This window comes from Poromitra crassiceps (genome assembly GCF_964638095.1).
Source record: "Poromitra crassiceps genome assembly, chromosome: 1".
Classification (NCBI taxonomy): Eukaryota; Metazoa; Chordata; class Actinopteri; order Beryciformes; family Melamphaidae; genus Poromitra; species Poromitra crassiceps.
The window spans coordinates 102623072-102650904 of record NC_139623.1 but is presented as its reverse complement, the minus strand read 5'-3'; the positions used below and the strand labels follow the sequence as shown (position 1 = coordinate 102650904).

The following is a 27833-nucleotide window of genomic DNA, read 5'->3' as shown; positions in this document are numbered from 1 at the left end:
GTAGCCGTGTGGATCACTTTGGTGTTTGTACAGTAAGTGATTTCTTTGTGCGAACGCTCATAGCAAAGACACATTTCCATATCGCAAAGATGATTAGGGAGGACGACAGGCAAGTGAGGAGTATAAAGAGAGGTACAAAGCAGGAAGCAGCCTTTGTATTTCCCTCTGAGGACCCTCCCCCTAGCTGTATCCCTGCCTCTTCTTCTGTCCATCAAACACCCCCCCCCCCCCCCCCCCCCAGAGAGGCTCTACCTGTCACTCTGCTCCTGTGTCCCACGGAGCATGCACAGGCATTCAAACAAACAAATCAACACACATGCATGCACGCACGCACGCACACCTACACACACACACACACACACACACACACGCACGCATGCACGCACACACACACGCACACACACACACACACATACACATACACACACACACACACACACACACACAGACACACACACAAGCCACGGACACACATCTACACAAACAAAAACAAACTATGCATTCTGAGTTTGAAATGTGGTTTTGTACTAGAGGCCTACAGGAAAGGGAAACCAGCTCCTGTTCTTGCTGGTCTAACCCATCAGATGTTTCTGGGTCTGAAATGTATTCAGTACATTGTGGAGTGTCTACGTCCCGACAAGGTGAGGTTAGGGAGAACAGCCATCAAGGAGAGTGCAGAGGGGAGATTTGCCGCCCACAGAGTGAGCCTCTAGGACAGCTGATTGAAGGGAGGTACGTACCAGTCTGTCAATTACCCACACACACACGGCAGGTATAAAAGACGGGCGGCGTCTCCCACACCCTGTGGCTCACTCTCCTCGGCGAAGCACCTGGTCGGGTGGTAAGTTGGACCCGCCACTCATTCCTCAGTGTGTTGGTGTTTAAGCTATAAAGACTAACTGCCTGTTTGTCTTCTGTAGGCAATCTGATGACTCTTACGTCTCTTCCTGAAAAAAGAGGAAGAATAACCTGGGACTTAAGCTCTTAACTAAGAAGACGGAAACTATTGAAGTTCATGTTTCAGTTGCATTATCCCCCCCCCTTTTTGGTTATCCAATCCCTAATTAAATAACGAACTTACTGCAATGCCCCGCCTCTGGGGATGAGCCGTACCATAGTACAATTCCCCTTTACGCCATTGGTCAAAAGAAATGAAGAAAAAAGGATTGCAGCTTGCAGGGAAGGTGGAGTAAACTCCACCTTGCCCACATCCAGTGCTGCCTTTACAACACACGCAAAGTGGAGGATTAAAAATGGTGTTTATCATTTGGAGGGGGATCAGTGCAGTAAGAATAATCATATTAACTATAGCATTTGTATAGCCTACACAATTCACTTGAGACTGTGTGTGTTGTAGGAGCATTCTGCATTGGCTTCAAGAGGAATCACAAGTAGCCCATTTAAATCCAAAATGCCCTACAGTATATCGCACATATAGAATACATACAGGTGATGTCAACAACTGTTCCTGCAGCATTTGCTGTATTGTACATTCTTTCTGTGATCTCTCTGCTGAAGAGTAGCCTACATAACATAGTATCTGGAAACATAAAAAGTGATGTTAGCGCTCGCAGTTGCGGTATATGGTTTTGGATTTTAAACCAATTCCCCATTCTACAGTGAGTGTAGACAGTTACTCGCTGTGATTGGTCTTGAAGTGACTGTAGACTTTCAATCAGATCAGAGAATTCGACTAGACGGCCAATCACGTCCCTCGTAGGATTCGACTGTAGACTACCAATCATATCTCTCGACTCACAGCCACTAGCGTCAAAGCCATGTTTGGAGATGTGACGCGGAGCCCAGGTTGCTACACCTGATTGTGGACTGTCCTCCTTCCCCAGGGTTTCCACACCTTCAACATCAAATTAATGGACTTTCAATGCCCAATTCCCCTGTACAGCAGAGTTTGAGACATGGACCAATATTAATTACCGTTATTGAGGGACATAAAAGATATAGGCTACAATAAAGACAGTATTGGGTAAAATTAGTATTCTTCTTTCTTCTCCATCCCTTTCAGCTTTAGGTTGTAGTGATTAGTTGTGTAGGTTTTTACACATTATGTGATAGTTGCAGATGCTTGTGTGTGTCATGTCATGTTATAAAAGCTACTGAGAGGGGAGTAATGCGAGTCTGTCAAAGTAAGCAATTGGAGGGTCCCAGACTTTGTGCTACACTTATTTGTGTATCATTAAATCACTGTCTATTAATGTAATTATTCAACCTAAAGTCAAACATCACATTTGAGGAAAAATATGGAACCGTCAGGTGAGGCTACATCTATCTATCTTACACCCAGTTTCCCTTAACAGCTAGCCTACACTATAGGCTACTACACAACATGACTACAGTATGTATAGTAAAGTTTTGACAGCTAGCGTACACTATAGGCTACACAACATGGGCCCTATCTTCCCCCTGGGCTTAAAATAGCGTTTAAGGCCAGGCGCAGCGCAAATTGTGGGCGTGGTCAAGCGCAGTCCATATTTTCCCCTCGCCGCTAAACCCATCTGTTAACCACTTAACCACGCCTTTTAACTCATTGAGTGCCATGGACGAGTATGTTCGTCAATTGGTTTAGTAACGTAGAGTGCCAAGGACGAGTATGTTTGTCAATTGCGTTTTTTGACGGTGGGACGTGCATCAAAGCCAGATCCATCTCCTGTGAAAGTATGGTGGCTGTTGAATGTGTAAAAGCTATTTTAGGGACCCATTAGGTGGCGACAGTGCTCTCCAGATTACAGAAAGGCGAGGAAAAAACAGAGAAGAAGTCGTTGGGGAAACGGAAATCGCATCGCATCCGTATGCATCGATATGCATGAAGCATAACGTTAGCTGTGCCTGCAGCAGCCAATCTGCTGCCACAATTGAGCACCTCCGTGTCCGCTGCGATAGCCCATCCGCATGATTTTGTTATTAGTTGTTATTATTCTCAACTGGAAGCATGGGAGCCGGTGACAAATAGACGCGGAACGCTGTAAAAAAGCTGGATGTAGCGGACTTTTCAGTGCAGAGCAAACGCAGCAGAAAGCCCCAGAGACACTCCCACACGGAGGAGGAGTGTGCAGTTGAGGGGGGGGGGCACGCAGAGCAGCATACAACACTGACCCAGACAGACCCAGACAGCAGGACAGGATTGGCAAACGCAAGCTAGAATATCTGATGCCCACCAGCAGTAAATCAAGACCAGCAAGAAGCTGCAACCAGCAGCGCACGCAGGGGCCAGCGCTGCTGGTTGCAGCTAAAAAATATTGTTTTGCAAAAAAATTCCTTGGTTTTCGCTGTTCTATTGAAGGAAATTATTTTTGAGGTGTGACTACATCAGAAAATATTAGCTTCAGTCAGTGATGTGCATGAAATGTTTAATTTCACAAAAGGCTCATTATCTCAGCTTCTAGAAAAAAACGGCTGTTTTTGGTTAAATCAAGCTATCTTCTCTGGCTGATAACTAAAGAACGGAAAATGATATCAATAAACCTGTTTTTGCTGATGATAGAAGAGAGTCTCATCGTTCTTTTTGCGTGTTCGGTGTTTACATAGTAATATCACACAATATTCTGTGGGCCTCGAGAAATCACTGAAAACGCTCTGAAACTCTGGCACTGGGAGCGTCCGTTCTCCAAAAGTGGCTGGCACTCAATGAGTTAAGGACAAGGGACCCCTAGCAATTTAATTCTCTGGGCCCCCCTGTGGCTGAAAATGGAAGCCATTTCTATTGCCAACTCCTCTCTGCCAGCTATGTTATTTTCTAAGCAAGAGCAGCCTGGGACTTTATGGAATTTAAGTTTTGTTGTGAAAAAATCTGTCAGAATTCTAAACCAGGTTAGGGGTTTTCTGAATCTACCGGTTGTTTCTGTCCACACACCAATTTGTTTTAATCATTCTTTTTTAGCTCCATGGTCAGACAACAATTACCATGCCTGGAGTGAGAAGGGTCTGGTTTCCATCAGAGACCTATACATAGATGGTCATTTCGCATCCTTTGATCTTCTGAAGAGGAAATTTGAGTTGCCCAACACACACTGGTTTAGATACCTACAAGTTAGAAATTATGTTAGATCCAAGATTCGTGACTTTGAAGTTCTCGAAAAATGAAAATGTTTTTTTTTTATGTTTTATCGATTCCTCCCCACTCCAGGCATCTTATTTCTAGATTTGTGTGTTTATTTGATGGCTGCATCAGAGCCCCCACTGAGAGGATTAAAGAGGCATGGCAGGAGGAACTTGGTGTTGAATTATCTGAAGCTATTTGGGACAGGAGTCTATCTGTGGTCCAACTCTGCTCAATTAATAGCAGACACCAGCTGATCCAATTTAAAGTCATTCACCGTCTCCATTATTCCAAGTCTAGATTGCACAAGATCTACCCTTCTGTCTCACCACTATGTGATAGGTGTCAGGTGTTAGAGGGTACATTGTCCCATGCTTTTTGGTTTTGTGCTTCATTATCTGGTTTTTGGGCCAAAATATTTGACTGGTACTCTAAGGCCTATAGAATAACCCTTCAGCCGGAGGCGGAACTCGCCATTTTTGGCTGCTCGGAATCCTCTCTGCTCCTCCCTACGGCCGTGCAACAGTCTCTGACGCAGGGAATGACTGTCGCCAAGAGACTCACTCTGAGGGAGTGGAAGTCTCCCTCTACACCTTCTTTTCAGCTGTGGCTGACGGACATGATCATCGGACATGTTATACGTATGGAGAGGCTCCGGTTTTTGAGGACAAATTCTCTTGGGAAGTTCTTGGTTATCTGGGAACCGTTTCTGGCCTATTTGTATGAGGTTAATAGCAGTACGTGACTCGCATAATTGACTTCTCGTGGACCCTTTGCATGGGATCCCACGCACATCCCTTGCAGGCACATGGGGACCTTATACGTGGCTGGTAGTGCCAAGCTGTAGTATTAGAATGTGAACTGTTTGTTTGTTTTTTTATTTCTCTGTCTGAGCCTTTTGTGTTGTTTCTGTTTTACGTTTTGAAAATTGCAAAATAAAAAATAAAATAAAAATAAAACTATTTTTCCCCAAAATAGTGATGGTTCTGTCATTCTGTGGTGTAGCCTACATTTCAGATCTGATGCTTGCAGTGCGCTAGGGGCAGAAATTGACACGCGAGACAGAGAGAGAGAGGGAGTGAGAGAGAGAGAGGGGGGAGAGAGAGTGAGTGCATCCCCGGGGCCGGCGCGCTGAATCTGCATCTCTCCTGCATCTCGCGCTGCGTAATTACGCACACAGTACCCACCAATTTAGTCCATCATTTTCCCCTTGGCGCACATAAAGAAACATGCTTCTGTCACTTTCTGCTTGATGGCGAGAGAGACTTCAGCTGTATGCTACTCGTGACAAAACCAGACATTGAATTTTCAACAGTTAACTTTTACAGTATAGGCCTTGGTTACTGGCTATATCCCCGGCGCACTGAATAAGGCCTGGTTTTGAAAAGCACTAAGCGCTAAATTAATGCCAGGGGGGAAGATACCGTTAGGCCGGTGTTTCAGGCCGAAACGCCCATTCTGGCCTATTCTGGCACTGCGCCACGCCTCTTCGGCATAAAGCTACTGTGCCATTTTGGAGAAATTGATAGTCAAAGTCTCAATTCTGACATTGAAAATGTTGTTTTTTCGAATTTCTAAGTAGGCTACTGTAAAATCACATAGCTTCATAGGCCCAGACCATGACTGACATATTTGTGTACACTACACTCCTGGGTATACACTGTCATGAAATGGGCCATTTTCACTGTGCCATTTTGGAGAAATTGATAGTCAAAGTCTCAATTCTGACATTGAAAATGTTGTTTTTTCAATTTTCGAAGTAGGCTACAGTAGTCTGCCCGAAATGGGACCATAATTTACAAAATGAAGGCCATACTGAGAGTATAGGACTTGCTTGAAACTAACGTTAACGATTGAATCAAACTCATTAGGGAAGCATTGGGGGAATAAAGTGATGCTTTCTGCTGTCGGCCAAAACATGCATTGGGTGAACGGGGGTTTAAGCCGAACGGGAAAGCTTTAGCGGTGCACGTAGCCTCTGCAATATTCCATCGTATGGCAATGCTTTCATGAATACATACATGTCTAAAGTGAGGAGAATTATAATCGCCATTATCCCTTTGTTTTTGTTCAGCCTGACACACCTGTCCTATAGTTTCCGCCTCTCTACAAGGCATCTTGAAGCAACCTCGTCAAGACCCGCCCCTAAGCTGCCTCTGATTGGTAGTCGACGTGATTGCTAGTCTGCGGTCGGATTCTAGGATCCGATTGGGAGTCTACAGTCGGCTAGACCAATCAGAGCGCGCAATTGTCTACAGTGGACTGTAGACATTAGAGAGCGGCAGGGATGATGTATTTTTGTAGACGGAACGCAGAAGTCCCGGACTTCATGGTTCTTCACTGTTTCTGCCATGTGTGAAGATTATCCTGCTGAACACTGGTTCACGTTTGAATAAGCTTGCGTTAACCACAGACCTCATTTGAAGCATCGTGCCAAAAACCCATTCAAAAATCCCATAGGCGAAAACAGTGAAGAACTGGGAGTGTTAGCATCAATGTTTTCCGGACTCATTCCTGCGGCTCTCTATTGCACTGCTGTAGAAACTGAGCTTGCTATGCGTGCTTGTGTGATTTGGGAAAAAACCTCTACCCTGACGTTCAGTGTTCACAACATAAACAATACAAACAGTATGTAAGATCCATATTAACCCTACTGTATACTGTAGCAAGCAGTCTGAAACAAACACAAATCAATACAGCATGTTACATTTGGCAACATGACATCAATATACTAGATTTATACCATACTTCAGCCCATATGATGCTACTTATAGTGCCAGCTTGTTTTCCGTCATTGCTTATTTTTTTACCATCAATCATGTCAAAGAGCATTATGTGTACAGCGTTTTTGATGCATTACTTTCTGGTTAGTGTTTTCAATCAAACCCAGAAAATCCATCCTGGCATTTTCAGTATACACTGTGATGCTGGTGGGGAAAAACTGCCTGTACTACATACAGTAGGCTATCAGTAGTTAAGTCAAGTTTATTTATAGAGCACATTTACAACGACCAGTAGCCGACTAAAGTGCTTCACAGGTAAAAACAATAAAAGTATAGAAACAACAAGTACAAAATACACTGGTACCAAGCAAAGTGCAATACAAAGTGCAACAAATACAATTGATAAAATAAACCAAAATAACAGCAATTAGGTTGCCAGGAGGCAGGCTCAACTCAGGTCGAAGGCCAGGGAGAAAAGGTGCGTCTTGAGCAGGGATTTAAAAGCCACGAGGCTCTGGGCTGATCTAATATGGAGGGGGAGGCTATTGGGGCTGCTATCGAAAAGGCTCTGTCCCCTCTGGTCTTGAGCCTGGTCCTGGGCACCCCCAGGAGCAGCTGGTCAGCTGACCTTAAGGCTCTGGATGGGGTACAGTATGGTGGCGCAGGAGCTCGGCAAGGTACGGTGGTGCCAGCCCGTTTAGTGCTTTAAAAACAGTCAGCAGTCATTTAAAATCAATGCGGAAACGGACTGGGAGCCAGTATCTACACTAATCCTTCTCTTTATCCACACTGCTATCCTGAAATAACACAAGGCATATGTTTATATATATATATATATATATTTTTTTTTTACACTTTAGTTTTTATTGAGTTTCGTTTTCTGAACAAGTATACATATACAGGACAAGACTTATACAAAAAGGACATACATAATTATAAGAAAAAGAAAATGACAAAGAAAAAATACTGTTTGGGTGCTACTTTCATTTTTTCCTTTTCTTCCAGTCAATCGCCAGCTTGTTTTATCAGTTATCTTCGTCGCTGTTTTGTGATTTGAATATTGTCCATTTCTCCCATTTCTCTTCCAGTTGTTGTTCCTGTAGTCTTAATCGATAAGTCAGTTTCTCCATGCTATAGATTTCTTCTATTATACCCCTCCATTGCCCTTGAGTAGGAGGTTCTACTTGTCCCCACTTCCTTGTGACAGCTTTTTTACTAGCTATTAATAAGATTTTGGTCAAATATCTATCTCGCAATCGTACATTTTCTTCAGTGAAGTTACACAGATATAGTACACTGTAACTCTTAGGGATATCATATCTAAGTATCTTCTGTACAAACTTATGAATCTCAGTCCAATACAATGTTAACTTGAAACAATTCCAGAATATATGTGTGTGATTTGCATCTGATGATCCACATTCTCTCCAACATTGTACATTTATATTTGAATATTTACTCTTAACCTTGGGCGTTATAAAAAAACGTATCAAGTTTTTCCAAGAGAACTCTCTCCATACCCGTGAACTGGTGGATGTTTGGTGTATTGTCCACATGTTTTGCCAATCCTCTTCAGAGATTTTTATATTGAGCTCTGACTCCCATTTCTCTTTGATATATTCAGTTGAGTTTTTATTTGTCTTCAATGCTTGGTATAACGCAGATATAATTCTGATGTTATTATTATTATATGAATTAATTATTATTTTGATCACACCAAACACTTCTATGGAGGGATCTCCCTTGATTTCCTTGATATAATAATCCCTTAGTTGTAGATACCTGTAAAATTCGTTTTTCTCCAGATTGTATTTATCTTTTATGTTCTGAAAACTCTCCAGCTGCCCATCATTCACTAATGTACACCATGCTGTGATTCCCTTCGTTACCCACTGTTTAAATCCTCTATCATAATCGGCCGGTTTGAAACTACTATCAAATGATACCCATTTTAGCAAATTTATATCTTTTTTTATCCTATATTTTTTAATTATTCTAAACCATATTTCCAATGTGAATGATGTAATTGAGTCAATTTGATTTCCAGTTTTTTTATAAACTCTCTTATCTCCAATAATGGTCTGGATAGGCACTCCCCCAAACTCATTTTCCATTTCCTTCCATTTTGCTTTATAATTTGGCTGGCACCAACAAACTATATATCTTAACTGGGCTGCATAAAAATATTCTTTTAAGTTTGGGAGAGTCATGCCTCCTTTATCTTTCGGCAGCTGGAGAGTTTCATATCTCACTCTGGGTTTTTTCCCCCCCCAAATAAATCTTGAAATGACCCTGTCCCAAGTCACAAATTGGGTTAGGGGGACATCTACTGGCAGTGACTGGAAAAGATAAAGAAGTCTGGGTACAATATTCATTTTAATTGATTCAATCCTTGAGCTAAAGTCCAGCGGTAAAGTGGACCATCTTTCAATGTCTTTTAGAATTTCTTGGTTTACTCCGTTATAATTTGCTTTATATAATTTTGATATTCTTTTGGTGATGTTAACCCCCAGGTATTTTATTTTCTTGAGATTCCAATTGAAATTAAATGATTCCTTAATCAGTTCTGATGGTGTATAGTTAAGTGTTAAGACCTGTGTTTTCGTTACATTAATTTTATATCCTGACAGGTGTCCAAATGCTTCTAAAAGCTTCATCAATGCAGGAAGTGATTTATTCGGTTGCTCCAGGAAGGCGATGACGTCATCCGCGAAGAGCCCAATCTTATGTTCCGTGTCTTTTATTTTAACTCCTTTAATTTCTTTGTTTTCACGGATTGCTTGAGCCAAGGGTTCTATGAAAAGAGCGAATAGACTTGGAGAAAGGCAACATCCTTGCCTCGTCGACCTCTGTAGATTAATTCTGTCTGTCAAACTTCCATTTATTTTAAGCCTGGCTGTGGGTTCTTGATATAATGACTTGATACATTGTATTGATTTCTTATTAAATCCAAACCGTTCTAACACTTCATATAGAAATTTCCAATTTACACAATCGAAGGCTTTTTCTGCATCGATGCTTATTAATACAGTACTATGTTTATTCTTTTGGGCCTCATCTACAATATGTATAGTTCTCCTGATATTGTCTTGCGCTTGGCGTTCTCTTATAAATCCTGTTTGGTCTTCTTCTATCAAATCCGCTAAAAATGTATTCAATCGCTTAGAAATAATTGCTGTATATATTCTGTAACTCCCACAGTGTTCTTTATCTCTACCTGGCTTGGGAATGACTGTGATTATTGCTTCAGTCCATGATGGTGGTATTTTGTTGCTTTCCAGTGTATAATTGAAAGATTCCAGGAGTAATGGTGCCAGCTCATCCCTAAACATCTTGTACCACTCCGCAGGGTAGCCATCACCCCCCGGAGATTTATTATTTTTTAATTTACTTATCGCATCCATCACCTCCTGCATTGTGATATTGGCCGTCATTATATCATTCTGTATATTTCCAATGGATGGTAGATCCAATGAGTTCAAAAATGCTTTCATTTCTTCTTCATCTGCAGATGGGGGTTGTGTATACAGGTCTTTGTAGTATCTCTGGAAGATTTTCTCTATATCCTCTGGTGCATATTTCAACTCGTTTGTGTGGGGTTCCCTTATTTTACATATATTATTAATTGCTTGTTGCTTACGGATGCGTTTGGCTAATAATTTAGTAGCTCTTGGTCCCACTTCATAATACTTCTGTTTCATAAACATGTTTCTTCTTTCAATTTCCTCTATCAGTATGTCATTTATCTTGGTTTTCAAGGTCTTAATTTGTTGATATACCTCTTCATCTTTTGTATCCTGATATTCCCTTTCCAATTCCCTTAATTTTCCAGTATCGTTTTCATATGCCGCTGCTTTAGCCTTTTTTAGACTAGCAGTTACAGCCAATAATTTCCCCCTGATGACCGCCTTCATGGCATCCCACATTATCGTTGGGTCCACTGCTCCATTGTTATTTTCTTCTATGTATCTTTTTATTTCTGCCTTTATCATCTCCTTTCTTGTTTCATTATTTAATATTCCCATGTTGAGTCTCCATACTGTATGTCGTTTCCTGTTGTTTAGGCTTAATTTCAAATAGAGTGGGTTATGGTCAGACACATCTGCTCCTCCAATTCTACATTCCTCCACTCTGTGTCTATCACCTTTATTAATAAAAAAATAATCTATCCTTGAATGGACTTTATGAGCAGCTGAGTAATGTGTAAAATCTCTTTCCAAAGGATGAAGTGTTCTCCATATATCCATCATCCCCATCTCTTCCAATGACATATTTACAAACTTTGTTAGTTGCATTTTTGTTTTTTTGCGACTCGTTGTGTCATTTATGTGATTCATAACGACATTGAAATCCCTGCCACAAACCAAGGTTCCCTCCGTTTCTGCAGCTATGACATCAAAGAGAGATTTAAAGAAACATCTATCACTCTCTGGGGGCGCATATACATTTACCAGTGTTATTGGTTCATTTTCTAATCTTCCTTTTACTATAATAAATCTGCCGTCTTTGTCTTTGAATTCCTTTTCATAAACAAATTGTGTTGTATTAGATATTAATGTTGCAACCCCTCTTCTGCGTCCCCCTTTGTATGAGCTGAAATATGAATTCCTGTATCCGTATCTTTTTAACTTTCCATGTTCTAATTGGGATAAATGGGTCTCCTGAAGGAATATAATTTGTGCCTTCTCCTTTTTTAACTTAGTCATAACCCTTTCTCTTTTCACTGGAGTGCTTAGACCATTCACATTCAGCGACATTATCTTGATATTGTTAGTCATCCTTATGTTTTCTCACTCTCTGAATATATGCTCCCAAACAGTTTAGAACTACACAACCATAGATATTGACAAAGTTTATATATATTTTTAAATGAAAAGTAAAGTAGATTTCTTCATAGCCTACATTATTATTAACTCAAATAATAAATTAGACTCGCGTGCGGTAGGCCTATATGTTTTCCCTGCCAGCAGGCATACCTCATGCGCTGCTGAAGGAGGTTGTGCTCCATGAGTGATGCACTTTTGGTAGATTAGTTTCCCAGTAACAGCTGATCGTCCTGAAAATTGTCTACGCTTTTTCTGAATATTTTTTTTACACTATAACAGACATGGTTGATATAATAATTTGTTTGAGAAATGTGAGTATCGATCATTAATCTAATCGTTCACGCAGAACTGCATGATCCTGCTCCGTGTGTGTGTGTGTGTGTGTGCACGCACGCGCGCCAGTAGCGTAGCCAGACTTGGCTCATTGGGTGTGCCACAGAAAGCCAGGGTATGCCAGGGGGCGGTATGCCAGGGGGCGGACCATTTTTTTTTTGGGTCTTTTCAAACCAGATTTAGAGGAATATTTGTGTGTTGTTTGCTCCTTTTCACACTCATTATTAGCAGGTAGAAGCAGTCAATTAATTTGTATTTTTTGCCAACATGTAAAACCACTTTGTTTAGTATCTCAAAAAAGTCTCACCTACTTTTTCCAATGAGTGTTCTAGTCGGGAAAGAACGCAAATTTGGTTGGCATGAAGGTTCGTCTACTGCAGAGAGATCTGTAGCGTTCTCAGTGTCCTCTGGCTCTGCACAAACCTCCAGTGTGTTGTTGGCTGCGTTCCCCGCTGTTAACGTCATTGTTTCGGCTGCATCATCTTCTTCATAATCATCTGTCTCTTCTCCACTGTACACCACCAATACAGGTGCGGGAAGGGTGCACTACAATCCGCACTTGTTGAGGGGGAGGGTGACAACGAGTCATCTTCTTCCTCGTCGTCAAAGCGACGTTTCTTGCCTTTGCCGAAAAAGCTTAAAAGCGAGCTTTGTTTCATGTCTTCTTGATTTGCGCTGCTGCTGCTGCTACAGCTGTGCGTGCATTTGTTTACTTTACGTGGACGACAGCTTAACTATTCCCATGATGCTCCGGGGCACATAGGTCAGCGGAGCGTGATTTCTATTCGCACATAGGATAAGTTGGACACAGTGCATGACAGCGTTGATGTGTTTTGCAGACAAAACAAAAAACCTTTTTTACCCCATTTTTTTTGGGTGTGCCAGCGGCCTGTCTGGGTGGCATTGGCACACCCTAGCACACCCGTGGCTATGCGCCTGACGCGCGCACACACACACACACACACACACATGACCACGATTGATATGATAGGGATATAATAAGGACGATTCCCCATCCAAGTGCACACGTCACTCCCCACCCGCTCTGCAGTGCCCCGACCCCCCCGACCCCCCTCAAATACAGGTACTTTCGCTGCTGTTTTTACACATATGATCCCTCAGGTGTGAAGGGAATTTCCGGGAAATAGCCAGTCTTCATTTACAGGTAATTTCCCTGTCTGTATGTGTGAAAACAGCTTATGTGTATCTGTCCCTATGCAAATAAACAAATGAAAAATAAACATCATTGTCAACATACAACAATATACAAAGTTAACTTCATTTCTCTGACTGCGAAACACACACGTGTGCACATGCACGTCCGCACGCCCACACACACATGCACGCATGCATGCACGCACGCACGCACACGCACGCACACACACACACACACACACACACACGCACACGCACACGCACACGCACACGCACACAAAGACAAAAAGAATGTCCTATGTGGAGAGAACGTAAAAGTTGTTGTAATACCTCCCTCAAGACTTAGGGGGCACTATCTGCAGTAAGCTGCTCTCCTATCATAGGCCTTCATGTGAAAGGTTATAAAAGGATGTGAGTGCGGGAGTTCCGGGTCAGTCCACTAAGCCAGGAGAGGAGAGGGGGTTGAACCACAGAGCTCTGTTTGACTTTGCTTTTTGTAAATACATCTTTTTTATACTTTTTGACTTCTAGTTTATTCTTCTATATTATGCTCGAATAGTAATTTTACCACACCTACCAAGGACCTTATGGGTATCAATGGAAAATCACATCTATTTCCAATTATCAGTGCATATTCTCTTCGCAGACTATGTGCATTGGATCACAACCATTCCATTTTCTATGGCTTTGAAGAACACATTGTTTTCGCGTTCGCCACAGCCTTGTGAGAATTCAAAGGAATATAAATATTATTCTCCTTGACCTTTACTCTCTATTTTACATCTGTCTTTATTATTTGCACCAACATTTTGAAAATCTGCCTTCCTCCTCCTGCAACCCTCTTTTCTCGAATCTTTAGACTTTTGTCATTTCAGTATCTTCCCTTCAGTAGGACAATGCAATGGTGATTTTGCTCCAAAAAGCTTGTCTTGATGACTGCAATTCAAATTAGATTACAGATTAAGGATTTGTTGTAATACATTTTGTTATTATATATGTTTTGAATAAAATGTATGACATTTAGGGATGGGTACCGAACTCGGTACTTTTACAGGCACCGACCGAAATACGTCGGTACTGCCCCGTACCAGTTCACATAAAAACGAACGGTACCAAATTTCGCTACTTGAACGCATCTGAGTAATAGAAAGAGAGTGGGTAAAATAGAAATTCGGATGGAACCTTAAGGCAACACGCGAGAGCGTGTTACGTCAGTACGTCACTCTACCTGATGGTCCTGAAAGCAAAACAGGACCAGCCGAAAGCGGTCCAAAAATGTGGCTACACTTTACCAAGATAGACTCAGACAACACTGGTTGCAACATTTGTGATGTGAATTGCAAAGCTGACTAGGGAAACACCTCAAACTTGAGGAAGCATGGTCAAACACAAGATATATTTAGCTAAATGCTGAAGACTGAAACGTGTTAGATACCCTGAGTGAATGAAGCAGACACCGCATCGCAGCTAACGTTAGCAGCACCTCATCAGCTCATCAGCTGTAACGTTAGCTGAAGTCTTGCAGGAGGATGATGACGGAACTTGAGAGAGGCATCGACTTCTACAACATCAGGTAACGTTATTTAATTTGCTAGCGTTAGCTGGATAAGTTGTTTCACTGCCATTGTGGTTGTTAGATAACGGGGCTTTTCACTGTCTTGGCTGAGTTAGCTTTATAGCTTAGCGTTGTTAACGTTCTATAATAATTATCATCAGCTCGTATCACCGACCGTGAGACGTGTTATTTAACGTTGCACTCTTGCTTTCATTGCTAGGTAACCATGTGCCAGTGACAGCCGCACAGGAGGAGACACGATTCACCCTCTTCTCAGCGGTGGATATGGTTCAGGTAAATTATTATTTTGCATAATGACGAGTGATAATGGGTGTGTTATTCATAGTGTAAGCTATGTTACTAACAATAAATTGTCATTTCTATTAAGATGTGCATAGCACTGACACTTCTTTCTATTGATTTCACAAATAATGCTTGATGAATCACGATGCCTTTTTTTATTTTCAGATACCACTCAATAAGCAGAAGAAACTTTCAGCACTTGGGGAGCTCTTTGAAGATGAAGACCAGGCCCTGCTGGAAGCTGTGTTGGATATCAGTTGCCCCTAAGTACTATTCCCCCCATTTCCCCAACCCCACTAAACTAACCTTGCTGCTACAACTCTTGGTTTGGGAGGGGAGAGGTAGGGAGGTAGGGAGGAGTTTTATTTTGTCTGGTGCTAAATAAATAATGTGCTAAATAAAGAACAATGTTGAAATTGAGAAGTTTGGACTTTTTTTTTTTTACAACTGTAATTTTTTTTGTTATTAGAGTGTGTAAAGTACCGAGAATGGTACCGTTTTGGGTACCGTACCGAATTCCAGGTACCGGTATCGTACCGGTATCGGTTCAAATGTGAACTGTACCCATCCCTAATGACATTATGATTGACTTGATACTGAAGTAAAAACTAAAGTCACAGCACATTCATAAAACTGCAACTGGAAATACCAAGAAGTAACACCGCTATGCTTCACCACAATTTGCTCTTTTACTTGATATATTTTATGTATTCTTATCTATTTTATGTAAAGCACTTTCAATTGTCTCTGTGTATGACATGTGCTATACAAATAAACTTGTCTTGGTTTGCCTTGCCTAGTGTGTATGAATGAAAGAGAAAATAATTGCATGTAATAACATATTAATTATTAATGGGATATCATGGATCCTTTGCATAAATTACTGCACAATTTCAACACAATTTGATATGGCCTATATGGTCTCCAGGTCAGAGTGATGTGTGGTCGTATCTAAGGTCAAAGTGATGATCTTACTGTGATGCGTTCACCAGTGTCTAAGGTCAGAGGTCAGAGTGATGTGTAGTATCTAAGGTCAAAGTGATGATCTTACTGTGATGCGTTCACCACTGTCTAAGCTGCTCCCATCTTTCCTCCAGGAGATGGTGGGCTCAGGATGGCCACGGGGCGGCTGGCACTCCAGCACTGCAGGCTCGCCCACCACCACCATCACATCCACTGGGTTCTGCCTGAAGTCGTCACGCAAAACTGGGAAGCAGAGAGAAGAGCAGAGCAGTCAGCGGACTGGCATTTAATGATGGTAAATCATTTGACAATGAGAATATTCCAATTAAAATGTAGATGGTATTAATAAGAATGTTTCACACTAATAAACATTATAATAAGAGTATTCATACCATAACTAATACATATAAATAATCATATTTTCTGCTTAATAAATGGTAAATGGACATGACCATATTAACTCAAGTAAGTCTGTACATCACATTTTTCATGAGTTGTACTTGACCAACTCCTGCCCAAAAATGCCTGAATTGTGTTGAGTTGTTACATTACATTACATTACGTCATTTAGCAGACGCTTTTGTCCAAAGCGACTTACAATATCACAATTTGTCAACAGTACAGAAAACAACTATGCAACACAATCAATGACAGCTAAGATATTTTGATAGACTAGCACCATGTAGGAAGTAGTTTGAGAAGGAATAAGTAACATGTACTGTAGCATTAGTAGGTTTGAGGTTTTTTTTTTTTTTTTTTATGATGTTAGTTCAAGAAGGGCCCAGGTGTAGCCTGAAAAGGTGAGTTTTTAGTCTCCGCCGAAAGATTGGCAGTGATTCGGGCGTTCTGACCGAACGGGGGAGCTCTTCACCATTGAGGGGCCAGGGACGAGAAGAGTCGCGATCGGGACGGGTGACTTTTGAGCCCACGTAGCGGTGGAGGAGCGAGGCGATCTGGACGGGTGGAGGAGCGGAGAGAGCGATGCGAAGTTTGGAACTTGACCATAGACCAATTATACGCCTACGTCACAATGACAACAAAGCCAGCTGCGCGCGCAACGTGTAGGCAGAAAGTCCTCATCCCAGCATAGACAGACAGCTAAAACTCTGTCAAAGCCCCGCTGTCAGGACTGCTCTATGCCCATCTGCAACACACAGTTATATTTTAGTTTTAAAATGCAGTTCTCGGCTTACTACCACAGCTTATCGCCTGGTGATAAGCAATGTTATGCATCGAAATTAACGTTGTTTAATGGGACATGTCTTACAGACCCATACGCACTGGCGCTGTCAATTGGCCAAGCCTAGTGGCCGGCAATACATATCGTGCATTCCTTTATAACTGGGGATAGCGTAGATAATTATTCTGTAACTTGCAAAGATATATTGTTATGTTGATAATGCACACAACTCAATGACATTATGTAACGTTACTTGGTCGTTAACTAACCGAGCGATGTGGCTGAGCAGCCTACTGCAAAGTCGGGCATTTTTAACGATTTCCTCTTTCGGCTTGCAACCAAAGACACCTACGGTTAGCCTCGCACACACGCAATAGAACACAACACAACACTGAACAGTCTGTTACACTATCAACAAAGCAAGGAGTAAAGTTTTACCGAATCCCGTCAACTCATACTGCTTTTAATGCTAACCGTAGGTGTCTTTGGTTGCAAGCCGAAAGAGAAAATCGTTAAAAATGCCCGACTTTGCAGTGCTCTTCATAATCAGGTAAGCTGCCTGAACTGAAACTGTAGGCTGCTCAGCCACATCGCTAGGTTAGTTAACGACCAAGTAACGTTAAATAATGTCATTATTAAGTTGAACTGATTGGAACGAGGACATCATTAAAAATGCCCGACTTTGTAGTGCTCTTCATAATCAGGTAAGCTGCCTGTAGCTGTAGGCTGCTCAGCCACATCGCTCGGTTAGTTAACGACCAAGTAACGTTACATAATGTCAATGAGTTGTGTGCATTATCAACATAACAATATATCTTTGCAAGTTACAGAATAATTATCTACGCTATCCCCAGTTATAAAGGAATGCACGATATGTATTGCCGGCCACTAGGCTTGGCCAATTGACAGCGCCAGTGCATATGGGTCTGTAAGACATGTCCCATTAAACAACGTTAATTTCGATGCATAACATTGCTTATCACCAGGCGATAAGCTGTGGTAGTAAGCCGAGAACTGCATTTTAAAACTAAAATATAACTGTGTGTTGCAGATGGGCATAGAGCAGTCCTGACAGCGGGGCTTTGACAGAGTTTTCGCTGTCTGTCTATGCTGGGATGAGGACTTTCTGCCTACACGTTGCGCGCGCAGCTCAATGTTGACAAGCTGTATAAGGGGTCTATAGATTGCAGATACGAAGGGACTGACATGTGGACTGCCCTGTAGGCCAGTACCAGTGTCTTGAATTTGATGCGAGCCGAGATGGGAAGCCAGTGAAGGTCACAGAAGAGGGGAGTGACATGAGAGAATTTTGGTTGGTTGAACACCAAAAGGGCTGCAGCGTTCTGAATGAGCTGAAGCGGTCGGATGGCTGCAGCAGGTAGCCCAGCCAGAAGAACATTGCAGTAGTCCAGGCGAGAGATGACAAGTGCCTGGACCAGGAGTTGTGTTGCTTCCCTTGTGAGAAACGGACGGATTTTGTGGATGTTGTACAGGGAGAACCTACAGGAGCGGGCAGTTGCTGCGATGTAGGCTGAGTTGGACAGCTGATTCTCAAGGATCACTCCAAGGTTCTTAGCTGTTTGAGAGGGAAACACATTAGTGTTGTCAATGGAGATGCAAAGGTCGGTGAGGGGACAGTCTTTCCCGGGGAGGAAGAGTAGCTCTGTCTTACCAAGATTCAGCTTGAGATGGTGGGCAGACATCCAAGCACCAATGTCTTTGAGGCATGCAGCGATACGTGCCTCGATTTGGGTGTCTGAGTGGGGGAAAGAGAGGTAGAGCTGAGTGTCGTCAGCATAGCAGTGATAAGAGAAGCCATGAGATGAGATCACATGTCCAAGAGATCTGATATAGAGAAGGAATAGCAAGGGGCCCAGGACTGAGCCCTGGGGCACACCTGTGCTAAGAGTACAGGATCTGGATAGGGATCCTCGCCATATAACCTGGTATGAGCGGTTAGAGAGACAGGAGGCAAACCAGGAGAGTGCAGATCCTGAGATGCCTAGATCAGAGAGAGTAGAGAGAAGAATCTGGTGATTCACTGTATCAAAAGCTGCAGAAGGAGGACAAGGAGAGAGGAGAGGGATGAGGCCTTAGCAGTGTGTAGGGCCTCAGTGACTGAAAGGAGAGCTGTCTCAGTAGAGTGAGAAGCGTTGAAGCCAGATTGTAGAGGATCCAGTAGGTCATTCTGGGAGAGATAGAGAGAAAGTTGTTCGGAAGCAGCCCGTTCAAGGGGTTTGTAAATGAATGAGAGAAGAGAGACAGGACGGTAGTTCTGGATGGCAGTAGGGTCAAGGGAGGGTTTCTTAAGCAGTGGCTTGACTCTAGCAGTCTTTAGAGGAGCTGGCACAAGACCAGAGGATAGAGAGGAGTTGATAAGTCAAGCCAAGTCAAGTCAAGTCAAGTTTATGTATTTGTATAGCACATTTCATACACAGAGGCAATTCAAAGTGCTTCACATAAAATGGTTGACAGGAAAATAAAAGAATACAAGAAGAGAATAAAATGGACATTTAAAAGCATCACAACAAAACTTTAAAAAAGAGTATAAAAAGTGCATTAAGCAACAGGCGCAGCAGTTGCAAAAAGAGCTAAAAACTTATAGAGGACTCATTGGGTTTGCATAATAGAATAAATCAATTTATCTATATTTAGTCCCCCGACATACTATATAAGAAACATGACTACACACACATAAAACTCAGGTCTGGGTACAGTGTCCTCTTTTAAGCTCCCCTTACGCGTGCGTCCCTCCTGACGCATCACCTCACCCTCTTGTGAGTATATCCGTATTACGGAACCATCCCCCAGACCTGCAGCTTTTAGCAGTAATTGCAATCATCTATGTTTTAAAACCAACTGTATAATAGTGATTGAGAAACAGCTGTCAGTAGTTAAAAGCGACGGTAAACATAAAAGTATTTCGTCTATTTTTAAAAGTAAGTAAGGTTGGGGCAGATCTGAGGTCTTCAGGCAATTTGTTCCAGCTAGCAGAAGCATAGTGGGTAAATGCGGCCTTCCCATGATTTGATATGATCCTAGGGACCGTTAATAAGCTGGACCCTGCTGACCTAAGAGTTCTAGACGGTTTGTAGCGTGGGAGCAATTCAGCTATGTATTTTGGGCCTAGGCCATTAAGTGATTTATAGACTAATAACAGTATTTTAAAATCTATTCTATGACACACTGGCAACCAGTGTAAGGACTTAAAGGAACACTCCGCCCATTTTCAACCAGCTTTGTATCATTAGAACATCAGTAGTATATCAGAAAACTGTAAATGGTTTTGAAGTCTGTCATATAATTTGACAGTTATTGAGTGTTAAAGTGTGGACCAGTGACATCACTGGTCCACACTAACTCAAATTAATAACTCATTAACTCAAATCAACTCTCAATAACTGTCAAACTATTCATCATTCATCTAGTTTGACAGTTATTGAGAGTTGATTTGAGTTAATGAGTTATTAATTTGAGTTTAACTTACTTTAACACTCAATAACTGTCAAATTAAATGACAGACTTCAAAACAGTTTACAGTTTTCTGATATACTACTGATGTTCTAATGATAAAAAGCTGGTTGAAAATGGGCGGAGTGTTCCTTTAAGAACTGGAGTGATATGATCAGCTTTCTTAGTCTTCATTAGAACTCTAGCAGCAGCATTCTGAATGAGCTGAAGTTGCCTAAGTTCTTTTTTGGAGAGACCAGAGAAAAGGCTATTGCAGTAGTCTAACCTACTATAGATGAAGGCGTGAATTAGTTTTTCTAGATCCTGTCTGGACATGTAGCCCCTAATTCTTGCTATATTTTTAAGATGATAAAAAGCTGATTTTCTGATTGACTTAATGTGGGAGTTAAAGTTGAGATCGGAATCAATAATAACGCCAAGATTTTTGACTTGATCCATAGGCTTCAGGGATCGAGACTCAAGGCGTGCAGTGATTTTAAGCCTTTGTTCTTTGGGACCAAAGACGATCACCTCTGTTTTGTCTTTGTTTAGCTGTAGGAAATTCTGGCACATCCAGTTATTTATTTGATCAATGCACTGGCACAATGATTCTATGGAAGCATAGTCAGCTGAGGAAAGAGTTATATACAAATGAGTGTCGTCTGCGTAGTTATGATAGGCTACTTTGTTTTTTTGCATAATTAGGCCTAGAGGGAGCATATCAAGGTTGAAGAGAACGGGCCCCATAATGGATCCTTGAGGCACCCCACAAGTCATCCTAGTTAGGTCAGATGTGTAATTGCCAATGGAGATGAAGTACTTCCTGTCTTGAAGATAGGACCTGAACCACTGGAGGACCGTACCTGATAGCCCAACCCAGTTTTCCAGTCTGTCCAATAAAATTGAGTGGTCAAGGGTAGTGAGGAAGGGAGATATATCAGTGGAGATGGATTGGAGAAGAGAGGAAGGGATAGGATCAAGGGGGCAGGAGGTGGCACGGTTAGACCTGACAAGCTTAAGGACCTCTTCGGGGGAGAGGGGAGAGAAGGAGGTAAGCCTTGTAGCAGGGGTCAGAGAGTTGGAGTCGGAAGTATTGCAGCTATTGACTGGAGGGGGGAAGGAAGAGCTGATGTCATCTACCTTCTTAGCAAAGAAGGTTACAAAATCATCAGCAGAGAGGGAGGATGGTGGGGGAGGTGAGGGAGGGTTGAGGAGAGAGGAGAATGTGGAAATAGTTTGCTGGGGTTGTAGGTAGAGGACTGGATTTCAGAAATGAAGAAGGAGGTATTTGCTGTTGAGACAGCAGATGTAAAGTTAGAGAGGATAAGGTGGTAAGCAGAGAGATCCCTGGGGTTCTGTGTTCTTCTCCATTTCCTCTAAGCTGCCCGAAGCTCTGTTCGATGAGTTTGCAGAGATTCAGACAACCAAGGAGCGGGGGGAGAGGATCGAGGAGGTTTCGAGGTGAGAGGGCAGAGAGAGTCAAGAGCAGAGGGGAGAGAGGATAAAAGAGTAGTGGAAGCCTCCTGAGTGGATAGGAGAGAGAACTGCTCAGCTGAAGGGAGCAGGGACAGGACAGCCGAGGAGAGGGCTGTCGGTGAGAGAGTTTTTAGGTTGCGTTGGGTGGTGATAGTATGAGTGGGTGCTGGGAGGGGGTTGGGGAGGGAGATGGTAAAGTGATGATCAGATACAGGGAGAGGAGTGACCGTGAGGTTGGAAGTGCAGCAGGATCGGGTGAAGACCAGGTCAAGCAGGTTCCCTGCCTTATGAGTGGGTGGAGATCGAGAGAGGGAGAGATCAAAGGATGAGAAGGAGTTAAGGAAGAGGGAGGATTGCAGGGTTAACGCCTGGATGTTGAAGTCACCCAGAAGAATGAGTGGAGTGCCATCCTCAGGATAGACGGAGAGGAGGGTATCCATCTCATCAAGGAAGTTACCAAGCGGACCAGGCGGGCGGTAGATCACCACAATGTTGAGCTTGACAGGTAGGGAAACAGCAACTGCATGGGACTCAAAAGAGGATATAGAGAGATGAGAGAGAGGAGTGATCATGTAGGTCCATTTTGGTGAAATGAGGAGACCAGTGCCCCCCCCCCCCCCCCCCCCCCACACCCCCAGAGGCTCTGGGGGTTTGGGAGAAAGAGTAAGCCACAGAGAGTGCGGCTGGAGTAGCAGTATTTTCAGGTATGATCCAGGTCTCTGTGAGGGCTAGAAAGTGGAGGGATTGAGATAGAGCATGAGCTGAGATGGTCTCAGTTTTCTTAACAGCTAACTGACAGTTCCAGAGTCCTGCAGTAATAGTAAAGGGTGCTCGCTCAGCTGACAAGAACAGAGTCAATAAACTCATCCGGAAGGCGAGCTCCACCTCTGGGACTGAGCTGGAGCAAATCCAGCAGGTGGCAGAGCAGAGAATGCTCTCTAAACTCCACTCCATCATGAGCAATCCAGCTCACCCCCTCCATGCCCTGGAGGTGGTTCGGCTGAGCACCTTCAGTCGTAGGCTGATCCCACCCAAGTGCAGGACTGAACGTTAGAGGAAGTCCTTCCTGTTAGCTGCCATTAGGTTGTTTAATCAACACATCAAATAATGTCTTTATATGCTGTGCATATATGCACTTCCCTGCACTTTAGATATCTGTGCAATGTACCGGGGTATGTTTTTACTGTGGGTGTGTGTGTGTGTGTGTGTGTGTGTGTGTGTGTGTGTGTGCGTGTGTGTGTGTGTGTGTGTGTGTGTGTGTGTGTGTGTGTGTGTGTGTGTGTGTGTGTGTGTGTGTGTGTGCGCTTGTGTGTGGGTGTTGCTGCTTATATTATATTTTTATCTTGTTGGCCAGCGGTGCCTGTTCTTTATCTAGATACTGTGTCACTTTATGCAAAACATTTTGCACTTTAGTATTATTAACATTATTATTGCTGCACCTTTTTCTTTTTCTTAGTACTTGATAGTACTTTTTGTGTGCCTTGCTACGTCCTCATGTTTTTCCTGTTTTTGTCCTGACATGTTGAATGTAGCTGCATTACGTGACACATGAATTTCCTGCAAAGGATCAATAAAGTATCTATCTACCATAAAGTATCTATCTACTTGTGCGCTTTGGGTAGGAAAAATTACATGGGTTATTACATCTGAAGCTGCCGTATCTACGGCATCTATGGGCTGATGTTACAACGGGGATGGGGGAAAGACACATAGGTAGAAGAGTAGGTACTTAGTAAAAGAGAAGTAACACAAAACCCTATTCTCTGGCCTACCCTCGATGGACTCCCGCAGATAGACTCCCTAGTCTTTGTGCCCAGAGTCCCTAGTCTATCTGCGGGAGTCTTCGTGCCCAGAGGCTGTCACTAGAGCTGTCGCTCTAGAGTGACTGTGCCAAGAAGTACTGACCTGGGAGGGGGCTAGGCCACACCCTGGCAAATTATCTTACAACTTTACAGCTGAACACAGAAATTAACCAGCTTTAAGTACTCAGTATCAATCACTGACTAATTACCCAGTATAGGAGAGAATGGCAGCAAAATTAGTCTACTCACCAAAAACACAGCAACTAAAATCCACCAGAAAGCAAGCTATCAAAGTTATGCACACAGTGTCAAACATTGCTGCATCCAGCCTGAATGCCTTTTACACCTCAACAAGTGTCAATATTGAATAACTTGCATTCAGTTAGATGGGAGCAACAGAAATAGCAGGGAGGTGATATGACTGCAATCTATGACAGGAGGGAGTGTACTGTACGAGCAGCCCAACAAGAATTGATTGATGCAGTCGATCTTTGTTTTCTCAAATGCCCCCCAACAATGTATATTAACAGCATAATTTTTCTTACAATGGCATAGTATTTAGTAGAATATTAAGTGCATGTCAATGAGTATGTTTACAGTACATGAACACTAATAATTACATCACACTCTGATTAAGGCAATACTCTGGCTGCACTGTAGCAACTATGAACATGTGGTTTATTCTTTATAAATGCATTCCCCATACTCTCTTATATTTTACCTTACATTTTTTTAATGAGCAGTGCAATATATCTGACAGGACCTGTTCTCAGGGCTAGTCAGGGTCAAATTCCCTTATATACTGTACATTATAGTATATCTAACTTAGTGGATGAGGACTATTCAGACTAGCTGCTGAGAAAGCAACCCCTGCCTGTCTTAAGGGCTGACAGTAATGAAGACGAGAAGCTAGACGACTACAGAGCAGCCCAGAGAGGTGAGATCCAGAGAGCTACACTGGGAGGAAATGGAAAATCACCACAGCAATTTCTCATCTTTCCACATCCACTGGCCTGTGCACAGACAGAGAGAGAGAGATCTGGCCTGTGCACAGACAGAGAGAGAGAGAGATCTGGCCTGTGCACAGACAGAGAGAGAGAGATCTGGCCTGTGCACAGACAGAGAGAGAGAGATCTGGCCTGTGCACAGACAGAGAGAGAGAGATCTGGCCTGTGCACAGACAGAGAGAGAGAGAGATCTGGCCTGTGCACAGACAGAGAGAGAGAGAGATCTGGCCTGTGCACAGACAGAGGGAGAGAGATCTGGCCTGTGCACAGACAGAGAGAGAGAGATCTGGCCTGTGCACAGACAGAGAGAGAGAGATCTGGCCTGTGCACAGACAGAGAGAGAGAGAGATCTGGCCTGTGCACAGACAGAGAGAGAGAGATCTGGCCTGTGCACAGACAGAGAGAGAGAGAGATCTGGCCTGTGCACAGACAGAGAGAGAGATCTGGCCTGTGCACAGACAGAGAGAGAGAGAGAGATCTGGCCTGTGCACAGACAGAGAGAGAGAGAGATCTGGCCTGTGCACAGACAGAGAGAGAGAGAGATCTGGCCTGTGCACAGACAGAGAGAGAGAGATCTGGCCTGTGCACAGACAGAGAGAGAGATCTGGCCTGTGCACAGACAGAGAGAGAGAGATCTGGCCTGTGCACAGACAGAGAGAGAGAGAGATCTGGCCTGTGCACAGACAGAGAGAGAGAGATCTGGCCTGTGCACAGACAGAGAGAGAGATATGGCCTGTGCACAGACAGAGAGAGAGAGATCTGGCCTGTGCACAGACAGAGAGAGAGAGATCTGGCCTGTGCACAGACAGAGAGAGAGAGATCTGGCCTGTGCACAGACAGAGAGAGAGAGAGATCTGGCCTGTGCACAGACAGAGAGAGAGAGATCTGGCCTGTGCACAGACAGAGAGAGAGAGATCTGGCCTGTGCACAGACAGAGAGAGAGAGATCTGGCCTGTGCACAGACAGAGAGAGAGAGAGAGATCTGGCCTGTGCACAGACAGAGAGAGAGAGAGATCTGGCCTGTGCACAGACAGAGAGAGAGAGATCTGGCCTGTGCACAGACAGAGAGAGAGAGAGAGATCTGGCCTGTGCACAGACAGAGAGAGAGAGAGATCTGGCCTGTGCACAGACAGAGAGAGAGAGAGATCTGGCCTGTGCACAGACAGAGAGAGAGAGATCTGGCCTGTGCACAGACAGAGAGAGAGAGATCTGGCCTGTGCACAGACAGAGAGAGAGAGATCTGGCCTGTGCACAGACAGAGAGAGAGAGATCTGGCCTGTGCACAGACAGAGAGAGAGAGAGATCTGGCCTGTGCACAGACAGAGAGAGAGAGAGATCTGGCCTGTGCACAGACAGAGAGAGAGAGATTTGGCCTGTGCACAGACAGAGAGAGAGATCTGGCCTGTGCACAGACAGAGAGAGAGAGATCTGGCCTGTGCACAGACAGAGAGAGAGAGATCTGGCCTGTGCACAGACAGAGAGAGATCTGGCCTGTGCACAGACAGAGAGAGAGAGATCTGGCCTGTGCACAGACAGAGAGAGAGAGATCTGGCCTGTGCACAGACAGAGAGAGAGAGAGATCTGGCCTGTGCACAGACAGAGAGAGAGAGAGAGATCTGGCCTGTGCACAGACAGAGAGAGAGAGAGATCTGGCCTGTGCACAGACAGAGAGAGAGAGAGATCTGGCCTGTGCACAGACAGAGAGAGAGAGAGATCTGGCCTGTGCACAGACAGAGAGAGAGAGAGATCTGGCCTGTGCACAGACAGAGAGAGAGAGATCTGGCCTGTGCACAGACAGAGAGAGAGAGAGATCTGGCCTGTGCACAGACAGAGAGAGAGAGATCTGGCCTGTGCACAGACAGAGAGAGAGAGATCTGGCCTGTGCACAGACAGAGAGAGAGATCTGGCCTGTGCACAGACAGAGAGAGAGAGATCTGGCCTGTGCACAGACAGAGAGAGAGAGAGATCTGGCCTGTGCACAGACAGAGAGAGAGAGATCTGGCCTGTGCACAGACAGAGAGAGAGAGAGAGATCTGGCCTGTGCACAGACAGAGAGAGAGAGATCTGGCCTGTGCACAGACAGAGAGAGAGAGATCTGGCCTGTGCACAGACAGAGAGAGAGAGAGATCTGGCCTGTGCACAGACAGAGAGAGAGAGATCTGGCCTGTGCACAGACAGAGAGAGAGAGATCTGGGAGCCAGCGGCCCAACTGCAAACAAAGACAACTCGTGCCCACACCAAGAAGGCCAATAGCAGTGGGTGCTTTCTGGTAGCCACAGGCAGCTCCTCCCTGTCTCCACTGCACAGCCTCAAGCTCCAAGCATTATAAGGGGGAGTGAAGTTGTGATTACTGGCAGGGGATTCAACCCACCGTACCCCCCCACCCCCACTCCCAAAACATTTAAAACTTAAAATTAAATGTTCATTGAGGCAAAAAATTGACTAGGATAATCTGAGAGCTTTACACACTAGTATGACCCAGAGGAAAATTGAAAAGAGGAGATGAGAAGGGAAAAAACGAGCCAGCAAGTCAGATTAGGGAAAGCGAGGAAGTGTATAGGCTAGCACAGAAGTGACAATCGCAGACGATGGAATAACAAGGAAGGAGTGAGCGAGCGAGAAGTGGGGGGACGGCAGGAATGAAAGCAATCTTCCGTTTCGATATCGCTGAGCAGATTCCTGCTCCTGATGTGGGCCTGAACAACATGTGCTAATGTATAGACGCCTGCGCATGAGTGACTGCTGTTAAGCATTTCCAGTCTTAAATTACAGGGGGGTTTAGAACCTGAACAGGCCCGGGAAGCCCAGCCAACGCAGAGCGAGAGGTGCAGCCGAGCTCGGTAGAGCCGAGTTTGGGGTGAAAAGACAGGAAACAATGAGGAAAAGGCATAATTGCTCCCAGATGGCGGCAACCCATTCACCCCTGGCTACGGAGTTGTACATAACGCAGGCGAGCGGCCGAGATGCCTGATGAGCAGCGTGGAGATGGGAGAACAAATTGGGATG

General features: G+C 43.8%; 1 protein-coding gene across 1 annotated transcript in view; it reads right to left on the bottom strand.

The window, feature by feature from the left end:
- The window catches only part of LOC310779482 (roundabout homolog 1-like), a 129084-nt gene that overhangs the window by 34698 nt on the left and 66553 nt on the right, over window positions 1-27833 (bottom strand). Inside the window, exon 2 of the mRNA XM_083640014.1 lies at window positions 16001-16155. Coding sequence (XP_083496140.1) covers window positions 16001-16155 — 155 coding nt within the window. The remainder of the gene's footprint in view (window positions 1-16000; window positions 16156-27833) is intronic.